Source organism: Erigeron canadensis, chromosome 2 (genome assembly GCF_010389155.1).
Source record: "Erigeron canadensis isolate Cc75 chromosome 2, C_canadensis_v1, whole genome shotgun sequence".
In the NCBI taxonomy this organism is placed as follows: Eukaryota; Viridiplantae; Streptophyta; class Magnoliopsida; order Asterales; family Asteraceae; genus Erigeron; species Erigeron canadensis.
The window spans coordinates 4,103,248-4,125,055 of record NC_057762.1 but is presented as its reverse complement, the minus strand read 5'-3'; the positions used below and the strand labels follow the sequence as shown (position 1 = coordinate 4,125,055).

Here is a 21,808-nt window from a genome sequence, read left to right as displayed (position 1 = left end):
TATTAAAGGTAAAGAGATATAGGGCGGTACGTAGGTTTAACTATAAATACGAAATCTTTGGCTTATAATTGTACAAAATAATAATCCTCATTCGTTGCAAAAACCACTACGTACGTATTAATTCCGACGACAATTAACAACACTATTAATTAATTAGCAAAAACCTTTTTGCTGCTTTTGATTAAGGTTTGCGTTGGGGTTTTAATTAGGAGTGGAAAATCTCTATATTTTGGATTTTCAGATTAATTAATGGAGAATGGGATCGGAGTTGATGCACCGTATACAATTGTTATTATCGGAAGAAGAAGCTGCCCGCACGTGTGTCTTGTCCAAATCATGGCGACACGCTTGGTATACCATCCCAAACCTCAGGTTTCCTACTAATGATTTATCCACAAAATACAAAAAGTTTATCGATCGACAATACTATCCAAAGGTATCACGACCACAAGATACCCATCGAATCTTTAGAATTTCTCTGAAAAGTCGAAAACCTGGAATCAGATGAAATTTGGATGCGGGATCATGTACTAGCTCCCGAAACAAGACGTTGTCTCAAGGAGCTTTGCCTTGATATATGGGATCCCCGGCCGTTTACATTCTCAAATGATATGTTATGTTGAGATCAACCCGTTGCTACTTAACAATCAGTCCCGGTATCAATCCTGTGATCAAATGTGTATCCTTGCCAGGCCTGAAGATTCAGATGCTCAGGGCTATATGGTGTAAAATATGCCCATGCTAAAACTTTAAAGAATACAACACAATCTTTTTAAGGGTAAAAAATGTGACTATATATTATAAAATGCCTATCTTAAGATCAAGATCGAGTAAATTCTTGCATTTTTTTTTACCTAATTTTGAATACCGGATGGTTGTTTATGAAGAAGCATAACTATTTTATTTCTATAATAATATTTATATATAAACTAATAAACAGATATATGTTCTATGTTCTTAACACTGACAAATGTACGTTATATTATACCATATGCATAAGCAATAATATAAATGATATCAAAACTCAAAAGGTATATATAGATATCACTTAAAAACAACTCGGAAAAAAAAAATGTATAGCTGCTTTCTTCAATATTTATTGGATGAGCTCCTAAAAAAATATAGTATAAGTTATGTGCTTGACAGTGACGAATATTAGTGGTTTCTATTTTTATATTATAACCTTATAGGCAACAAACTGATATTAATTATTTCCATTTAATATATTATATGGGCAACAAGCTGATACTAATAAATGGGCCACAAAAATTAACATATGAACAAAGTTGGACCTAAGATGATCGAATATGGTCTTTTGAAAATCGACGACGTCCCAAGTCTTGAATTTTTTTCTTACAAATTGTTTTGGAATCGGGCCAAGAAAAATCTTTTACCATTCAAAACAACGGACACCACCGCTTCCTCATTAGGAAGAAGCGTGACTCGGCTATATTTAAAGGGTATGACCATCGACGATACATTTTTCGATATGATCAAATCCAAGTTTGTTGTTCTTGAAAGGTTGACACTTCAAAATCAGGGGTTGGGCCTCGAAAAGGTTGGTTATCACTAGTCTGTCTTTCTCTCAAGAGGCTCAAGCTAAAGGTGAAATCATCAGAGGACCTGCAAGTTGATGCTCCAAATTTACTTAAATTCTCTTATAATGGCGAGACACTTCCAACTCTCTTGTTTCCAACCAGCATTGCTCCTCCCAAGCAAATTAAACTGAGGAATCCACTTGATGTTGGAATAAACATGATTCGATTCGAGTGATAAAACATCCCCAATCGTCCTGTGAAACCTGTAAGAACATTAAAGCATAATTGCTATTGATTTCGGGTTCCCAAAACAAGGTGATTGAGTAATAATGAGATGAGTAATTCGGCAGGAACATGATGCACGAATTTGAGAGAGGAGGCACTCGAAAATTAGGGTATAAGGTGTGTGTATTAACCTTAACTTAGGGTTAATGACTCTCTATATATAAGGAGAGTATTTACACTTTAGACCCCTTTGGTGTTTAATATGTGCATCATTAGTCCTCTTAGTTACAATCACTTAATGGGAAACCCTATACTACGTCTCTAAGAGTAATTACGCCCATCATATATTTACCTAGACATATGGATTTCAGTTATTGTCAATTATCATATCAGGAATGATACATGATCAGTGACGGTCACACTAACGTGGTTCCAACATTCTCCCACTTGACCGAGCAATCATTTATCTATGAGTATTCAAATAAGTTCCGGAATAATACTCATTTTGTTTTAAACTGAAATCATAGCCAATAAGTACAATCGTAGAGAAGAACATCAACTCAGGACCCCAACTAGTCAAACTATGACTCAAATTTAAAACTAATAAGCAATGATCAATTGACTAAGACAGATTTTGTTATATAATGTCTTTACACTATTATGAGCTCGAAGTGTAACTAATAGACAAACAAAATCTGAATAAGGAGGAAAATTTTAATTAACATAATAATAATGACCAATAAGTACAACATGCTATCATAATATTAAGTAAGCTTCATCTTCGATACGTATCCTACGAAGATTTTAGGAGGAAGACCTTCGGTCATTGGATCCATTAGCATATTATGTGTACTTAATTACTCAATACAAAGAACATTTCCTCAATCCGTTCACAAACAGATACTTTGTATCAAGATACATCTCAGTGCCAGTTGAACTGTTACTGTTCAAAGAATTACGGTAGCTGAGTTATCATAGTAAAACTTCAATGGTCTAATAATAAAGTTGACGACTTTCGAGTCCACTGACCAGGTTCTTTAACAACATCTCATGACATGAAATTACGAACGTTCAGAAATCATGGTAGACGTTGCAGTCAGTTTCTACTTATGACTCCGTCAAAAGATAGGTTTGCCAGCTAATCATAAATATACATTCAGAAGTAGATTTCTTATTGGAATTAAAACATCCCACTACTTCTAAGTTGTCACCTCTTCTATAAGTTAATATGTAGTCTTTAGTCCTTTGCAGATATCGTAGAACCTTTTTAGCCATTTTCCAATATGCTAATCCGGGATTATATACTTAACTCCCAAGCATACCGGCAATATAAGCGATATCTGGACGAGTACAAACCTGAGCGTACATAATGCTCTCAACTACTTATGAGTAAGGTATCATCCTCATTTGCCCTTTCTTTAATCTCAATGTTCAGACTTTGGGAACAATCACATACATTTCCTTTTTACTAATAGATCTATAGTGGGTGTGTAGTGTTGCATGTTATGGTGTCCTAAGATGTGTTCAATATAAGTCTTTTGAGAAAGAACTGGAACATCATTACGCCTATCCCGATGTATTTCGATACCTGTGACATTAAAGGCATCACCGAGATCTTTTATGTCGACATTCTGCGAAAAGTAAACGCTTCGACTCATGCAACATATCCAAGTTATTACTTGCAAGTATATCATCCACGTGCAAAACAAGGATTGTAAATTTACTCCCACTGATCTTGAGATAGGTGCATTAATCCACTTGATTTTCTTAGGAAGTCGTGTCCTCTTATGACTTCATTAAACTTAACGTACCATTTTAGTGATGCTTGCTTCAACCTGTATATGGACTTATTCAACTTGCAGATCATGTGCTATTTACTTTATGGAACTTCAGGTTCACATGTATCCATCGTAATGCAAGTTTGCATTTAGGAAAGTGGTCTTGACATCCATCTAATGTAACTCTAAATTATAATGAGATACGAATACCATGATGATCCTTAAGGAATCTTTATGAGACAGGAGATAAGGTCTCTTGATAATCGATTCCTTCCTTTTGAGTAAAGCCCTTCGCAAATGGTTATGGCCTTATAGCGTTTGACGTTTCCATTCGGGTCTAATTTGGTTTTGAAGATCCACTTACAACTTATAGATTTGGATTCTTCAAGAAATTCAACCAAGTGCCAAACATCATTATGCTATATGGAATTGAGCTTTCAAATTATAGCTTCATTCCACTAAGCGGCATGATCGCTATTAATGGCTTCTTAATAAGAGGTAGGATCAGTAAGCTTTCCATTGTCCTCAACTTCAGTTAAATAATGAAATCATCAAAGTTATGGTCATGAGTGACCGAGATGATCTCCTGAGTTGATTTTCAGGTTCAATAAGGAAGATGCTTTAACATTAGTAGTAAGATGCTTTGCTTTAGCATTATTAATAAGATGCTTTATCATTAGTAGTACTCTAATTAGGAGGTTTAGAATTCTGATAGAGAAGGTAGATCAGTGATATTAGGAGCAGCGTTGGGTACAAGAGGAGTTATCGGAGGAGTAATAATAACCGACGAGTGGTTCCCCCCGCTTCTTGTACTTCCTACAAATCTTAAGTTATGATTTGTCGTGCTCCCACTGATCTCTTAGTTCTCAAGAAATGTGACATGCTACGTGTCAATAATGCTAGTAGTGTAGGAAAGACAATAAAACTGATAACCGATAAAGAAACAGGTAAGGGATTTAGGATCCAGTTTCTTTTAGTTAGGGTTATAGAGTTATGTTTTGGCAGAATAGCCATACGTTCATATATTTTAGACTCAGTTTCTTTTCTGTTCAGGAGTCTTAAGGACAAATTCTAATGGAACTCTTATTGAGTATATGAACAACTTTGCGTAAGGCCTCAGTCCAAAGGAAAGTAGGTAAGTTAGTGTTGACAAACATACTTTTCACCATGTCCATTAAGGTTCTATTTCTCCTTTTAGCAACATTAAATTTTGTTGAGGAGAACCAAACATGGTATATTGGTTACTTATGTCTTGTTTCTTTCAAAAGTTATGGAAAGGATTAAGAGCTTAACCAATATCAATATGTCAACCATAATACTCACCTCCTCTATCTAATCTCACAACTTTTATTTTATGATCAAGTTGGTTTAAAACCAAAGTTATAAGATCAATAAAAGTCTCTAAAGGTTCAGATCAGATATAGGTGCATATAACATGAATAATCGTTAATGAATGTAGTAAGTGATGTATGTTCTGAGATGGTTGCGGGATAGGAGATACTAACATCAGAGTGAATTATTTCCAACAAGTTGGAACTTCTAGTGGCTCCTTTCTTGATCCCTTAAGCCATCGAATACATGTTTCAAAATCACAAAAGTCAAGAGAATGTAATATTCCATCCTTTATGAGTCGTATCATGCAAACTCGTGAGATGTGGCTAAGGTATTTATGCCACTATATGAAGTAATTCTCTTAATTAGTTAGGTGATTTTGTCTTTGTTTTAGTTATGTCATCAATATTAGGAGACAACAAAGACTGTGAGAAATTATGATCTAGTTCTAACTTACACAACAATTCATCAAAGAAACTAGGACCAAGGAATTCATTATTATGAGTAATGGCAATCTCGTCGTAACCATGAATAATTACATAACTTTCAAGGTGTTAGACTAGAAAAAATAGACACAATGTTCCGAGAAATTCTCGGTACACATAAGGTATCCACTAGTCTAATACACTTTCAAGTGTTTATATGTAAATCATAAGTCTCCATGGTTTCGACATATAAGAGATCAATCCTTCCAACTCTAAGCTTTCTTTGGTCATTTGATAGCTTCTGGATTGTATGGAACTCCATTATAGAGTTGATAACATGAATCATAGAACTAGAATCACTCACACATGTATTAATAAGTACATCAAACATAAATAAATCAAATATTACATGAAATAAGTTACCTTTATTAGCTAGCAGTTCCTTGAAATTAAGGCAATCTGGACACAATGAGAATTTGCAGTTAGGATTGCTAGTCAAGGACTCAAAACTAGAGGTATAAGCACCATCATTAGCCTTTTGAACTTTATTTGCAGTATTATTATTGTCATATCTTTCCTCTTAATGGAATTAGCAGTGGTAGTAAGGTGAACACTTTAGGTTGGCCCAACTTAAGACGACCATTTTCTTACACACACATTGCATTTAGTTCACTCATCGACCATTTATCCTTCATAGCGCTAAAGTTAATTTTTTGAAGGTATCAAAATGAGCATGCAGTGGGGTCATTAGAAAAATGCACAAGAAAATTATCAAAGACTTTTAATTATAGGACTCTTAAACTTATGAGTCATGTTAGTCATATTCATTATGTGTTCACAAACACTGTTATTTCCTTTGTTCTTAAGCTACTTGCATACGCTTTATACATTCCCTCAGATACTATGTTTGATGAAGTTCTTGACCATCATTAGTGACAAGCGATTCACCTTATCCCATTTTCTTAAAATTCGCTTTCTGAGTTGCGGAAAAAGTTAGCAGTAATAGCAATTGGTTCATTATGGCGAATGACATAGTCAAGGTCTAGCATCTCCAGAGTTAGAGGTAATTAACCTTTTCATGAAGCAAAGTCTGCATCAATAAGTGGCTCAATGCCTAAGTTAGGTACTATAGTGGAAATAAGGAGGATATCAATTTATGATACAAGTAATAGAAGATTATTGAAGTAATGCCTAAAACTAAGGGCAATAAGATTATAGTGGCATAATTAGCTATCTAAGGCAGACTAAGCAATATCTATAAAACTAATGGAACTAAAGTAATGCCTAAACTTAACTAAGAGCTAATAATAATGTTCCTCATAATTAGATATCTAAGGCTTATTAAGTAATGTCTCTAAAAGTAATGGAACTAACGTAATGCCTAAATACGTAAGAGGCTAAAGTAATGTTCCTAAAAATAATGAGACTAAGACCATTATACTAATGAAGCCAGTGATAGGTAACCTATTGTAAACACCAAAACAATAAGTTGACATAAGGCTTTACTTAGATTTACATCACCTTTGGGTAGAAGTAACTAATATCTAAGTACAAATGAGCATTAGGGTCATGTGGCACAACGCTTATCTTTTGACCTTTGGGCACAAAATTAAGAATCGTGTATCTTATGCATGAAAAATATTCCTTTTAGCACACAAAGTGTATTAAATCACCTTTGGGCAGAATCAATATGCTTAGTGTTCATTATCCAAAAGGAAAAGAACGCACCATGAGAATCATATTTGACCTTTGGGCACAAATGATGAAACCATGTACATTAGTGCGAAACCCCCACACATTACGGGGGTCCGGGGGCAGCGCCCCTGGGAGCGGGGTCCAAGGGGCAGAGCCCCTGGCTGGGATCGAGCTATGGTAAAAAATTTTACCCTTATAGTGCTATGGTAAAAATGTCTCAGAAAAAATTATTTTTGAAAATTTAGATACAAATTCAGCCACAAAATTATAGGGTAAAATAGTAATCACGAACACATTCATCAGCTAAGATCGTCTTCAGTATACATAAACTTAAGTAATAACTTGTGATCAAGTAAGCACAAAGTTAGGTAATAGTTCGTGATAACATAAGCACGAAGTCATCATAAGTCGTGTTGGCATTGGAACGAAAATATCATTAAGTCGTGAGGACATAAGCACGAAGATATCATAAAGTCGTGACGATGTCAGCACGAAGATGTCATACACTCGTGATGACGTAAGCACGAGCTTGTAGTTAATTCGTGTATAGAGATAAGCTAAAGTTCATGTGATCACATAAGCGTGAAGGTGACGTAAGCACGGAGATGACGTAAGCGCGAAGATCAGCAGAAACCATGATGACGTCAGCACGAAGATGACGTTAGCGTGAAGTGGTCTTTAGTCCATGATGACATCAGCGCGAGGATGACGTCAGCATGAAGTGGGCTTTAGTTCGTGATGACGTCAGCACGAAGTTCTTATTCTGCAGATTTTTAGTTCGCGAAATTCATCAAATTCGAACCGAATCACGACTGATTGTTCGTAACGAGGCTCTGATACCACATGTTGGAATAAACATGATTCGATTCGAGTGATAAAACATCCCCAATCGTCCCGTGGAACCTGTAAGAACATTAAAGCATAATTGCTATTGATTTCGGGTTTCCATAACAAGGTGATTGAGTAATAATGGGATGAGTAATTCGGCTGGAACATGATGCACGAATTTGAGAGAGGAGGCACACGAAAATTAGGGTATAAGGTGTGTGTGTATTAACCTTAACTTAGGGTTAATGACTCTCTATATATAAGGAGAGTATTTACACTTTAGACCCCTTTGGTGTTTAATGTGTGCATCATTAGTCCTCTTAGTTACAATCACCTAATGGGAAACCCTATACTACGTCTCTAAGAGTAATTACGCCCATCATATATTTACCTAGACATAGGGATTTCAGTTATTGTCAATTATCATATCAGGATACATGATCAGTGACGGTCACACTAACGTGGTTCCAACACTTGATACTTCATTCTTCCTTAAGTTGTGGGAAGTACTTCATAATTTATCAGCAACCAAGTTTGACATTCATATAGACTCGTCTTCCAAATCATTGAACGCTAGTGATGTTGATGAACTTAGAAAAGGGGTGGTCATGTTTCCGGTTACTTATAACGTCCAACGACTATCCCTATATGAAATAGATTTGGGTGATCGATTCTTTGATGCCTTCTTTTGTATTTGCCATCCCAGTCAAGTAAGGGTATGGAACTGCTACTGCAAATACTTCTCTATGCTAGCAGTCGTAAGGAAGGTGATGAGAAATAACACAACTGATGATGATCTAAAACAAGTCGTGGTTAAAAACTTTCCTAGCAGAAGATGGGAAGCTCTTACAAGTTCTTGGGAAACTGATTTTCATGACTCATTGACTTTCGATGTTGAGTTTGAACTTAACTGGGTTTCCCATGATTAGATAATAGATAATATGGTTCATTTTTGTTTTCTAGCTTCTTCATGTATTAATTTCTGAAGCATTTTAGGTTGATTCATATACTTGTTTTCATGTTATCTTATTTCAGTGTTTGATCCTATGTCCGCCTAATTAAGTTAATCCTTGTTAAGGGGTGTACGTGTTTGGCTCGGGCTTCTTGATTTATTTCTATCTGGCCCGTATATACTTGACCATTCATTTGGTAGTTCATGTGTGTATCAGAGATTCTTGGCATCAAGATTTTAATTTGTTTCAGTTTCTTTTGGAATCCGATGGATAGACTAGTAATTAAGGTTATATATATGACCTGAATGTGGGGGCAGCATTGTTGCTTTTAAACTGCAATACCTCTATCGATCATGACAATGTTGCCATTAGATGTCTATGATGTGAAGACTAGAAGTATTAACTTGGTAAAGTTCACTCTTGATCGTGATGAATTTCTACATTCCAACAGTATTAATGTAGTAAATTCAATCAAGTAATAAGATGTTATGTGGAAAGCATATATGTTCCCTTTAGGAGAGGAATGAAACAGGGACTTAGTGATCGTCAGCAGATTAATTATCCCTAAATTAAGAAGGATTAATCTCATAGTAGCTCTGACTTTGCAGTCAATTAAGTTTGCATCTTGTTGATTTGCGCTCCACAAAATACAACATCTATATTGTCATATTGTTTGAAAGAATCAGCATAATGGTAAACACCCTGACCTCTAGAGACAAAGGTCATGCAAAGGTTGGAGGGCCTTTTCTACCATTTAGGTAGTAAAATGGAAGCAACCTCTCTACTTAGGTAGAGGTAAGGTCTGCCTAAATCTAAACCTCTCTCATACAACGTCGAGATATTGGGGCTCAAAACCCGCCAGAAAGCAGAACTAAGCAGTTTCATTCTTTCTTTCTTTCTCTCTTTATACTGTCCTGTCATATGGTTTAGATATATACTATTTTGTTTTATTAAGATATGATACCGAGTCTTAGTTCTTAACTCATGTTTAGATTGAATATGTAATATTTGAAGATCAAACATAAGATGATACGGAGTCTAAATTCTCAACATATTTGCTCATCGATCCGTAATGTATTTACAGACTAGTTCACAATGAGCTATGCAGGCATAACCGTTGATCAACTCGATTACCTACCTTGAATATAATGCTAGACCAAATTCACTTGGGTCACCTATGCTACTTCCAAGCTGAGATATCAACTCAACGGGTACTCAAGGAATTCAAAATCAACAGTATAGTTCAAAGGAAAAATTACCCAGTTTCTTCAATTGGGTGTTACATCATGCCCTCAATATGCACAAGCTTGATATGTTAGCCAACGAACTATATCAACAGTAGCTTTTACACGTAAACGATTGTCGGAGATTAACTTTGAACTCTTCTTCTCTATCATGTTTCCAATATGCCCTGCTTGGTTCAACAAGTTATCACTGAATTCTAAAGCATCGATCTCCATGTTGCGAAGAGTTAATATGCTTAAGAAATGCCCATCTCTTTCCATCGTTTTATCTTTTTCCATTTGTCAAATCCTGTACGTAATCGTAAGGACATCAGAACCTTGATGCTCATTTGGCCCGTCACAAAATAGTTTACAAAGAAAGCAATAAGCAGTGAGAACATATTATACGAAACAAATTACTGATACATTAAAAAACATATAAATAAAACTCTATCAACTTTGAAGTCATAAAATAGTGAAAGCTACTACGTACTACTCTAGCAGATAAAAAGATCCTAAATAAAATAACACAAATAAGTCCTCTTTGGCTTCCTCCCCTGTTTTTATACATTTTACTATTAGGAATTTTGGAATTTTCAACCAAACCAAAATGAATAACAAACCTAACTAAATTGGGGTTAGGGAAAATGAATTAGAATTAAACTATTGATGGGTTCAACTTCAAATACATAGATGATAGATGATCACACATATTCTATGATCACACATAGAATAAATGAAGATGTTATCAAAAACGTTAGGTGAATAAACATATACTCAATTTAGGAAGAGGAAGAGCCGAATTGAAAAAGAAAAAAAAAAATTTCCTAGAATCAAAAATTTCGTTAAAAAAAAAAGAATTTCTTTAATTTTTATTTTTCTTTAGGAGGGCCCCCAACGGAAAACAAAATCAAGAAAATACCCTATTTACATATACATAAACCTTACCTTTAATAAAGGACCAGCTAACTCAATCTTTTACGCAACCTAAATCATATTTGATATTTTTAACTCAATTTTAATACTTACTGTAAAAGATATAAATGATTGGTCTCATGTTTTTCATCGATTAAAAAATCAAGATATAAAGATAATTGTATTTAAATTTAGTTGTTTAACAGTCACATATTCCCAACCTAGGTCAAATGGGTGGCCGACCTGGGTCAAATGACCAATCTAAGTTGCAACAAGTCTTGATACAAAATCTCATCTGTTCTTTATTATATTTTGGTGATCAGCCTAATTCAAAAGTCATAGAGGTAAATGGTCATAACATGTTCAGCCCATGTTTATATGAGTAACGAGTTCAGAGTTCACGTATTCTATATTTGCATTCACGTACATTTGCAGTCAGGAGCTCTTCCCAATATTAAGACACAAACTTGAACTCTTGCTAAACTCATCAATAGAATCCTTAATACACTTTGTTGACTTCTCTTTCCCATAGCAAACGGCTAGAAGATCATCAGCAAATCACATTGGGTAATACCCAGTTCTTTACATCCCAAACGATATCTGAAACTACTATTCTCTTTAACCGTCCTTCTCAACCTTAGAGTATAAACCTCCATAACAAAGGCATGGAGGTTTTACAAATTGACACGTCTCAAACCCTTGTTACAAATCGAGACGTATCAAACCCTTGTTATAAAGGATTTGATACGTCTCTCACATCCACTGCAACACCCAGTAACTATTGGAAGCCCTTCACAAATTGATCTGCAACCTGACTTCCCTCGAAGAAATCCCCATCCACATTATTGATTGACACTGATGTTGCTTTTGACTCCTAACTTTTAAGATATGATGAAAATAGGCACTATATCTATCACCCTCAAGCAACTAGTCCATCTTAACTTTCGAAATAACATTTTCTCATTTTTACAAGCCTCCATATATTCTTTCAAAGCCTTACTTTTGAGCTTATCTATACTCAACCATAAAAAGATCACTATCAATTAATTGTTGGAGACTCTGCAAATCCAACCTTTTATAACGTATAACCAAAGATGATCCTACTTATTGCGTGGATCCCTTAAGCAGCATAAAACCAACAAATAGCAAATTATAATATTGACAAAATATACATCACCTGAAATACCAGTTCACATGGCAAGATTGTAAGGCAAAACGTCGCCATAAATTATTCACTGTTTGGTTCTTGACATCAACGGAGCCATAATTTCTATCATATAATTGATCGTTTTACAAATTTTGAAGATTAAAGAAAAAACCTTTCTCGATACCATGGCACTGGATGCTAATAAATACAAAAATTACAGTCTACGATCACTTCCTAATCAATTAAAGGCCTCGTACCATCAGGTGATTGAATTGAAGATTTGGAGCTGCTTTGCATGCTCATCTCGTCACCCTCTTGCTTATTTTGTTGTGACCTAATGAATTCCTCAATTTTTTGCTTCAGTTCTATGTCTGGAATCAGCATTTCTGGGGTAAGATGTGAACGATTGAAGGGATCTGTCTGCAATTTTTAATATATGGAAGTTTAGATATACCATTAAAACATTATAGTCAACGAGAAATGCTGCAGATAGGAGGAAAGATTGAAGACTAGTCAACGAGAAATGCTGCAGATAAAAGAAGGAAAGATTGAAGACTTACTGCATCACTAAGAAGATGCCTCTGAATCACTGGTCGGTCTACTACCATTCTTGAGGATGGTAAAATGACCGGATCTTTCATCAGAGTGTACTGCAATGCACATAGCCTCATAAGATGTTTTTAATGTTATAAAAGTTGTTTACATTAAACAATATATAAAAGAACTTGTTGGTGATAAGTAATGTTGGGGAACCGAGAACCAAACTGAACCAACAATATAATATAACAGAACCGAAAAAGCAAACTGTTCTAAATTGGTGCCAAACCCAGACAACAAACAAGATCCATACTTGGTTTTGTTTTAAATCAATAGGAGTGTCGTTTTATGTTTGAAAATAATATATAAAATAAGGAATCCTGCCACAGCTGTGGTTTTAACATGGTTCCGTTCCATTTTAGTCCACTCCCTATTCAGTTCTTAGGGTTTGCCCGCCCAGACCAAATTTTTGTTAAGTGTTGTGCTGTCAAACGAGTGTAGTTTTGTCATAAACCAGCAAGTTACCTGGATTGGATCTAGAAATTCATCTGGGATATCCCCAAGAACAGCTTCAGCATCCATGGCTTCTGATGCTGCAGCTTTAGCCTTTTGACCAAGATTATCAAATGCCTGTATAACTCTTGGATCTTCACCAATTCTTCTAAGAACACTTGAAGCTTCTGTGAATAACTGCAGAGGGAGGGTTCTTAAAAGAAACAAATGGGAAAAACACCATGGGCCCATTTATCCACAATTTCAACAATATAGAAATCTTAAGATTACCTGGTCATTGTAGGACCGTCCATCCTTTGTAATGGCAGATGGGAAAATATTCTCATGATCACCTTTTGCCAGATGAACATATATGTTGACAATCTTCAAGATAGCAACAATTAACATTTTAATTACATGTAAGTTGATCAAAATACTATCAAACCCTAAGAGGTCATTATATATGTAAAGGGTGGGTATGATTCACTAACAAAAACCGCACAGATCACCTACTTGTAGTTATGAGTTATGATTGGTAACAACCGATCTAGTTCAGTGCAATTAATTCGGCTATATATTAAGGTTATAGATTTCAACCTTAACAATGAAATAAAACAGATGCAACCATACACATTCCTGCCAGGGGCAGGGAATGGGGAGGTGAGACGTAGACACATCCAGGTAAATCAACCTAGAAAGTTTGTCAAAAATAAAAAATATCGCTTACCGAAGGAATGGAGCAACTTAATTTGGTTTATTTACACTATTGATCCGGAATTTCGACCAGATATGCACTACCATTCATTTTTTGGCATACCTCAATAAAAAATGTTTACATTCAACTTTTTAAATACCCTCAATTCCTATTGGTTTGCCCATGTAACATGCATAAAAACCACCATTCATCATGCATACTGATGAATGTGAAAGAACAACATGAAACAAAATAATGCAATGAAAAACCTGCTTTAGCAACTGTTTTGGCCGAAACTCATATTTTTCAGGATCCTTCAAGGTTAACGATTTCCTCTGGGGACCTACAAGTTGTAGTAGAAAATAATTTAACATGCTGGCAACTCTTTCAACCTGCAAAGAGGAGCAATAATATGAATAGAAAACATGAAGTTTGTTAGTCAACATTGAGATTATATTCGATGGGGTGCAAGAAAATAAAAATACCATTTCTGGTAGCAGGAAAGGAGCGGTAATTTGCTCTGTGGAGAAAGCAAGCATGCTCACATCTTCCATGGCCAACTTCATATCAATCCTAATAATCTATACAAAACACACCCATAATTTACCCATTATAATTTATCCAAAAATATGTATATATTTTGATCTGGAGAAAGAGAAGACAAACATTTTCTTGGGAGTGGTGAAGTCTAGTTCTCTCCTGCCTCTCTTGTGCCGGTCTTTGTTCCCATTCAACTGTGTTAGACATCTCAGCTTCCAGCTCTTTGAGTTCAAGAATCTTGTTCAGGCTTTCATCAAGAAGAAAGATACTGTCATTAATTAGGAAGTTCAAGAAGTTAAGGTAAACACCCTTCTCCTCTTCTTTGGCAATCTGAAAATGAAAACAAATATAACCTCATTAAATACATTTTGCACTCAAAACTTCCCCTCCAATTTGCCTTAGCTGCAAATAAGATCCTTGCAGTTGACCACATGATTGTGATTACAAAAACAACTTTGCTACAACAACAATCTAAATTGATGAACAAGATACTTTAGGAGGCTGTACACATTTCAATATGAACTTCAGAGTGAATCTAAGTTTCTAACCTTCTTGACCCATTCCCTCTTTCAGCTAATGTTTTATAATTTGCTAGTTTGGAAAAAGACACAACCCTAAAGAACCCATGCGTAAGTTAATGGGTCCAAGTTGACTTATCAAAGAAGTAGCAACCATAGAAAATACCTGTTTCCAAGCATTCTGATGAACAGGAACCCGCCACAGATACTCTAGTAGCTCAGCGATGTTATGACGGATGTTAAATTTGTCATAGAACTGCAAAAAGGTCAGAAAGTGTAAATCATCCTTTAGGTTGTAGAAGTATAACCAGTAATTATTGTACATCTGTTTACATCCAATCAATCAGGGTCCAAGAGGATAAGTTACCAACAATCTACCACATGAAAAAGCGCAAGCTTTTCGGACTGTATCATGAAAGCTACAACACTATCTTTTTCATAAAATCCAAATTAAAACTACCATTTTCATTGTTTATTGTTTAATTATCATCATTGAAACTGATGGAAAATCGAGCCTGAGACTTTTTTTTTCTTTTCGATATGAGTATTTTTTAATGCTAAAAATACTACAATATTGCACTGTGATGATCATAAACCCTTAATGTCAATATGGGGAACAATCACCTGTGTGTGGGAGCCTGTGAATTCGATATCAACGTAAAGTTTCAAAAGATTTCTCACAAGATATTGGACAGATAGTTGGTGCCCCTCAAATAGTGAACTTGTGGCAGACGATGTGTCACTGCAGATACAAAATATAAGAAGTCATAAATGTACCCAATTTAGGAAACACGATAAAAGAATAACATGATGATATAAGAATATTAACGTACTTCCCACGAGGCATCCAGCAGTTCAGGACTTCAACCATTTTTGCTCTTAAATAAGGATTTCTAATATATTCTGGACTCGCCATGAACATGATAATGAAGTTCATAAAATCATCCTACCAAATACAAACACGTAAAAGCTTAAATAAGCAACAGAGATAAATGGTGCCCGAATAAAGTACACTTTGTTATTTCAAAATGAAGTGGAGCTAGATACCAGCTTGACACCATCCAAAGCTCGTGGAATCCTAGAAGCAAAAATTAGCAATTCCATAACGTCTTCCACAAAGTGCTCAGGCATACATGCAAATTCCATTGGGCAAGGTTGTGGTAACGGCATTCTGAATCCGCCTATTCGACTTACCAACCAAACTACCATTAACTGATAGAAAGATAGCGCCTGTTGAAGAAGTCCTCCATCCTAAGGTACAGAAAGATAATTATAGTGGCATTAATCTAACTTGTTGATAGGAATTCATCTTGCATATATATGAAAGTGGGTGAATTACCCTCAATATCTGTGCCTCGTAACATAGTTTCTCCTGTGTAGAAGATTCGATTTCTTTCTCAACTCGAGCAATATCCTGTGCCAGTCGAGGTGAAGGTGCTTGCTCCTGCATGGTTTTTAAAGTTGCTAGGCTATCCTCAGATCTTGATATGTCCTGCAGATCAGTATATAGATACCTTCACATATATTAAACAAAGAATCATTCGCTCAAGAAAATATGAAAAAAGAAGTACCCTTATATTACCTGCACAAGATGCTTGAAGTCTGAAAAAGCTTTCAACAATCCCAAATTCAGGACCCGCGCAGTCATAAAAAAACATTCACAAATAAATGAATAGTTCGTAGATCCGTGTGCATTGCTTGGGCTATTTAATTTTAACCAATCAGTAACTTCCTCTGAAGATGCATGAAGTGCAGTGAGTTCTCTGTTGTATCAATTTGAGAATCAGTATAAATAATACTGGTAAATACAAAAATACCACATATAATCTGAAGTCTACGAAGTAGCTCACTTGAAATCCAAACGAGAACCATAAAATACATATTTAGGGTCAATTTTGTCTTTCTTTGTTGAATGTGTGTCTAAGAACGGCTCGCACAAGCGAAGCATAACAGCACTGAGATTGACAAACATGCCCGAACTTGCAGAAGATATTGGATCAACCTATCATGAAACAAATCATCCAATATTAATCTAAAAAAAAAAAACAAAGAGGAAGGCCCGAAACAGGGAACATACGTAAAAATATCATCAAGTACTCTCTTCGAGTCTAATCGATATTTTGTCAAATATCATACTTCTAAAATGTTTCTTATTTCTAGTGACCGTCAATAAAGATACTAGAACAGAAATTCACCAAACTGCATAACCATTTCTTAAAAAGCTGATATCAAATAAAAGAAATATGTTGTTCACTAGTGTCTAAAACAACTATCCTCAAAAAAATAATTTTTACCTGGATGTGTGACCTTGATGCATTTTTGTTGATCACTTCGGCAATATACTGAAGCACATTCTCTCGTGTGCTCGTGTTCTTAAGAAGAGACCTAAGAATTTCTGCCAAGCCATCATATAAGTTGTTCATGACAGTCTTAATAGTCGTAAACGATGACAAAAGGTCTGCAGGACGTCGTGTCGATGAATCCGAAAAACACTGCTGACTGCACCAATTTCCAAACACAATTATAGAAAAAATATAAAATATCATAAACTAATCCAAACACACATAAACACACAACCAACCAACGTTCGAAGTGGCTTTTCACTCACCCAACATCAGGCTGACCCTTGAAAATAGTCTGATCAGGAAGAGCACTAACATGAAAAAACGGACCCAAAATACTCGTCATCTCAATAACCCGACCATTCAAATACGCACCTTTAGGTATCCACCATTGATGATTCACCAACGCTTTAGCACCAACAGGAAAACTAATCAAATACATCAACGCCCTCAACGGCTGCTGAAAATTCCCAAGTGCCGAACACTTCAACACAATCCCTCTCAAATCCTCAAACAACTGTTTCAATATCGGTTCCATAGTCTCATAATCCGTATCCTTAAAAAACTCCTCCAAAAACCCCGGACAACTCAACGCCCCATTCCCACTCCCACTCCCACCACCCCCAAACACATCAACCGAACTCGAAACCTCGTTAAACACTAAGGGCAATAAAGGGGAAACATTGGTTTTATTCTTATCCCAATCAGGAAACATATCAGGGTTACTTAAATGTATCCTACAATACGAAACCGACAACTTTTTCGCCTGATTAACGACAAATTCCATATGGGTCTTAACTAATTTATCTTTCATATTAGAAATTTTCTTACTTTCTTCATAAGCACGTTTATATATACCAATTAAGTAAACAAAAGGGGGTTCTGCAGATACGAAATTACCCGATAATCGGTCGACGAGAATTCGTTCGATTAAATGATGAGAAAGTTTCAAGTCATGACCTTCACTCATGATTTCTGCAGCTGTCATCTCTAAGTAAACGATTCGTGGGTCGTTTGTCATTGAATCAGTTAGGGTTACGAGGAATATTTTTTTAAGGATTATGTCTTCGATTTCTTCTGGGGATCTTTTGGGTGTTGTTGTTGATGCCATGTTTTTTTTTTATTATTTTCTTTTTTTAAGGTTATGGGGTTTGGTTTTTATATAAGAATAGAGAAGAAGAAGGATGAAGAAGGATCTAAAGTCTTTGTAAAGAAAGTTTTATATCAACAACTAATGTGTTGATTGTGTATTTGTCAAGAAAGTGTACAAGTAAATACCTTCTTCGATAGTTCGATGTGTTTTTTCTTTTTCTTTCTTTTTTACCATATCCAAAATTTGTTGATGTGTATTATCTATAAATATTTATCTAAATTTATTTATTTAAGTCTAAATCTAAATAAATAAATATATTTATATACTAATTGGTTAGACTGCTATAATCGTTTGTTATAACGTCAAAATTTTGCGTACTTATGAGTTTGTACATGTGAAAATGATGTCCCTTGGAAGATAGAGAAAGAGATGGGTAGAAGCATAGTTGTTAGATACATACAAGTCAGGAGTTTGTACGAATAAAGTTAAAAAACACTTGAAAATTGATGTCTCGGTTGATAAGTTGAAGTTGCTCCAGACTCGTACTATGACTCCCTATTTGTTGTTTCGGTTCGAGTCGATGCGAGTCAAAATCGAGTCACTAATAAAAAAAATACAGTATTATTTTATATGTTTTTCCTTCTAAACATATTTCATTCATATGTTGGAGTTTTACTTGATGAGAAATATTATTAAATAATCAAATATATTTTTCAGGTGATTGTTTATGTGAAGTATCTAGTGGAACAGTTTAGAGGTGCGGTCTGCGTGTATCGGTCAGATTTCGAGAAATTCATTCTAATAGTAACTTTTTTTTCAAAAAATCGTTATTTGCATTTCATTCATGATTAATAATTTTAACATTGTTCATTTTCTCATTTATACTTTTGAATTCAATCTTATAAGAAGCTTTGTCCAATTTTCTGTCATGAGAAGTATTTCAATGATTTTATGTCCTAAAATTATTTGATATTTAACATCTTAGTATGCAACATTTTTCTTAATTTAACCTTTATCGTTAGTTTATATTTTTTCTAGTACTCAAACAAATCTATGGTAGTTAGAGCTCTCCAAATTCTATCTTATCATTTAGTTATTTACCTAAAATATGTAGAAATAATAGGATGGTTTGCATTTTCAAAGTTAAAAAAATGTTATTGTAAATATAAAAATCAGAACAATGTGTGGTTACAATTTACAAACTTATTATTGTTTTCGAGTGTAGCCACATCTAAATAATAATACGGAGTATAAAACTGGGTTTCACCAAACATAATTTTCACGAGTTAAGACTATGTTTACTATGTTAGCGAATCCTAATGAAGCAATACCTTTATTGTATTTTTTTTATTTTATCTATCTATATCTATACTCCTCTATAAAGCATATTGTTTTTTTTATTTTTGAAAATTAAGCATTTTTTCAGTATTCTCATAATACTCTTACACCCCTACCTTCTTTCTAATCATTACACGCTCTCCTCGACCTTCTATCACCCTCCGCCACCGCCCTCGATCTCCACCACCGCCTCCCTTTTATATTGTCATCGTCTTCTAGCCGCTGCAACGTTCAGACACTATGCTCGTATATAATACAAAGGACTGAAGGAGACTTCAATTACTCTCTTTAATCTAGAATAAAACCTTAGAATCTATAGAATTGTAGCTTAGAAGTTTCATACATATATATGTTGATACTGATTTTTGAATATTTCTTGGAGTTTGATGTATATATTTCATGCTTTGATTACGATTAACTTTTTTAATAACTCAATCGATTAACTTTTTTAATAACTCAACTAATAGGTGAACTTAGTAATCAAGTGTTATACTGCCAACATCGCACTTCTCCCATATTTCATAAATGATGAAATTAGATACGGTTGTTATTATAATATATATTAAAAACAAAGTATTGAAAAACGTGTAAACAATAGTATGTTTTTTATTTATTTTATTTTCACCACATAAGTTTCAATCTTTACATTTTTAACACTAAACTATAATACTTTTTAGTAAACTTTTTATTCTATTTATTTCACCACAAAACTTTCATCTTTACACTTTTAGCACTAAACTAAAATATTTTTTAGTAATAGTATATTTTTTATTCTTTTTACTTTCACCACAGAAGTTTCAATCTTTACACTTTTAACACTAAACTATAATACTTTTATTAAACTTTTTAGCGTGTAAAGAATAGTATATTTTTATTTTTTTTTTATTTTCACCACATAAGTTTCAATCTTTACATTTTTAGCACTAAACTATAATACTTTTTAGTAAACTTTTTGTTCTATTTATTTTAACCACAAAACTTTCAATCTTTACACTTTTAGCACTAAACTATAATATTTTTTAGTAATAGTACACTTTTTATTCTTTTTACTTTCACCACATAAGTTTCAATCTTTACACTTTTAGCACTAAACTATAATACTTTTTAGCGTGTAAAGAATAGTATATTTTTTATTTCTTTTATTTTCACCACATAAATTTCAATCTTTACATTTTTAACACTAAACTATAATTTTTAGTAAACTTTTTGTTCTATTTATTTTCACCACAAAACTTTCAATCTATACACTTTTAACACTAAACTATAATATTTTTTTAATAATAGTATACTTTTTATTCTTTTTACTTTCACCACAGAAGTTTCAATCTTTACACTTTTAGCACTAAACTATAATACTTTTTAGTAAACTTTTAATTCTTTTTATTTTCAACCCAAAACTTTCAATCTTTACACTTTTAGCACTAAACTTTCATAGTTTTTAATTTTTTTTTATTTTATGGTATGGGAAAGCGTGTATAGAATAGTATACTTTTTATTTTATTTTTTATTTTCACCACAATAGTTTCACTATTTACATTTTTAGAACAAAACTTTTATAATTCTTAGTAAACTTTTTAATCTTTTTATTTTCACTTTTAACACCAAATTTTTATACTTTTTGATTTTCTTTTATTTTCGCCACAACATTTAAGTCTATTACACTTTTAGCACTAAACTTTTATGTGAACGACTTTCACTTTCACACAAAACTTTTACAGTTCATTTTTTAACTGACAAATGTCAGTTTTTAATAATTTGAATAATAAGTGTTTTCTTCAAAAAGTTTATGGCACATTATCTCTTGAATAATATTTTTTATTAAATCGTTAGCAAATGTAATGTCTTCCGGGGCAATGCCCGGGTGACATATCTCGTTTTATTTATAAACACAATAATCAAAACAAATCCTATTAGACCAGAGAAGTGAAACAAACATGGAGGCCCAACCCAACTCGGTTGTCTCACCTAAGATATTGAAAAGTTATTGACTACCTGTAGCTTCGGTTTTTGAACCTCGTGCAAGTCAACTTCTAGACTGGCAAGAGTGGGAGAGCTTGGGCTAGGTAGTCTAGCAACCAGCATCCAAACTTCATTCTTGGATGCTTATTTAACAGTATAAAACAACTATTTGCACTCATTTTTCCATTTGACATTGCTGCACTCGGCAAATAATGATAAAATACAAAAAGAATGTA

The 21,808-nt window shown here is 34.2% G+C and overlaps 1 protein-coding gene across 1 annotated transcript; it reads right to left on the bottom strand.

Annotated features, from left to right (window-relative positions):
* Positions 1 to 12,115: 12,115 nt before the first annotated feature.
* On the bottom strand, positions 12,116 to 18,409 carry LOC122587214 (probable ubiquitin conjugation factor E4). Its single transcript, XM_043759319.1, has 16 exons — positions 17,449 to 18,409; positions 17,135 to 17,339; positions 16,691 to 16,842; positions 16,423 to 16,603; positions 16,180 to 16,332; positions 15,888 to 16,091; positions 15,674 to 15,786; positions 15,465 to 15,582; positions 15,007 to 15,096; positions 14,449 to 14,652; positions 14,268 to 14,363; positions 14,052 to 14,174; positions 13,380 to 13,472; positions 13,122 to 13,286; positions 12,620 to 12,709; positions 12,116 to 12,479 (listed from the first exon to the last, which is right to left on the bottom strand). The coding sequence occupies exons 1-16, from the start codon at positions 18,291 to 18,293 to the stop codon at positions 12,294 to 12,296; spliced, it is 3,018 nt and encodes a 1,005-aa protein (XP_043615254.1). The 5' UTR covers positions 18,294 to 18,409; the 3' UTR covers positions 12,116 to 12,293.
* Positions 18,410 to 21,808: the final 3,399 nt, after the last annotated feature.

What these genes read in the sequence shown, in the direction of transcription:
- LOC122587214 (XM_043759319.1), bottom strand. Translation starts at nt 18,293, where the DNA reads ATGGCATCAACAACAACACCCAAAAGATCCCCAGAAGAAATCGAAGAC. An exon ending in AAGGGTCAGCCTGATGTTGG is followed by an intron (nt 17,340 to 17,448) that starts GTGAGTGAAAAG and finishes AAATTGGTGCAG; the next exon opens with TCAGCAGTGTTTTTCGGATT. An exon ending in AATTTCTAGATCCAATCCAG is followed by an intron (nt 12,710 to 13,121) that starts GTAACTTGCTGG and finishes TGTGCATTGCAG; the next exon opens with TACACTCTGATGAAAGATCC.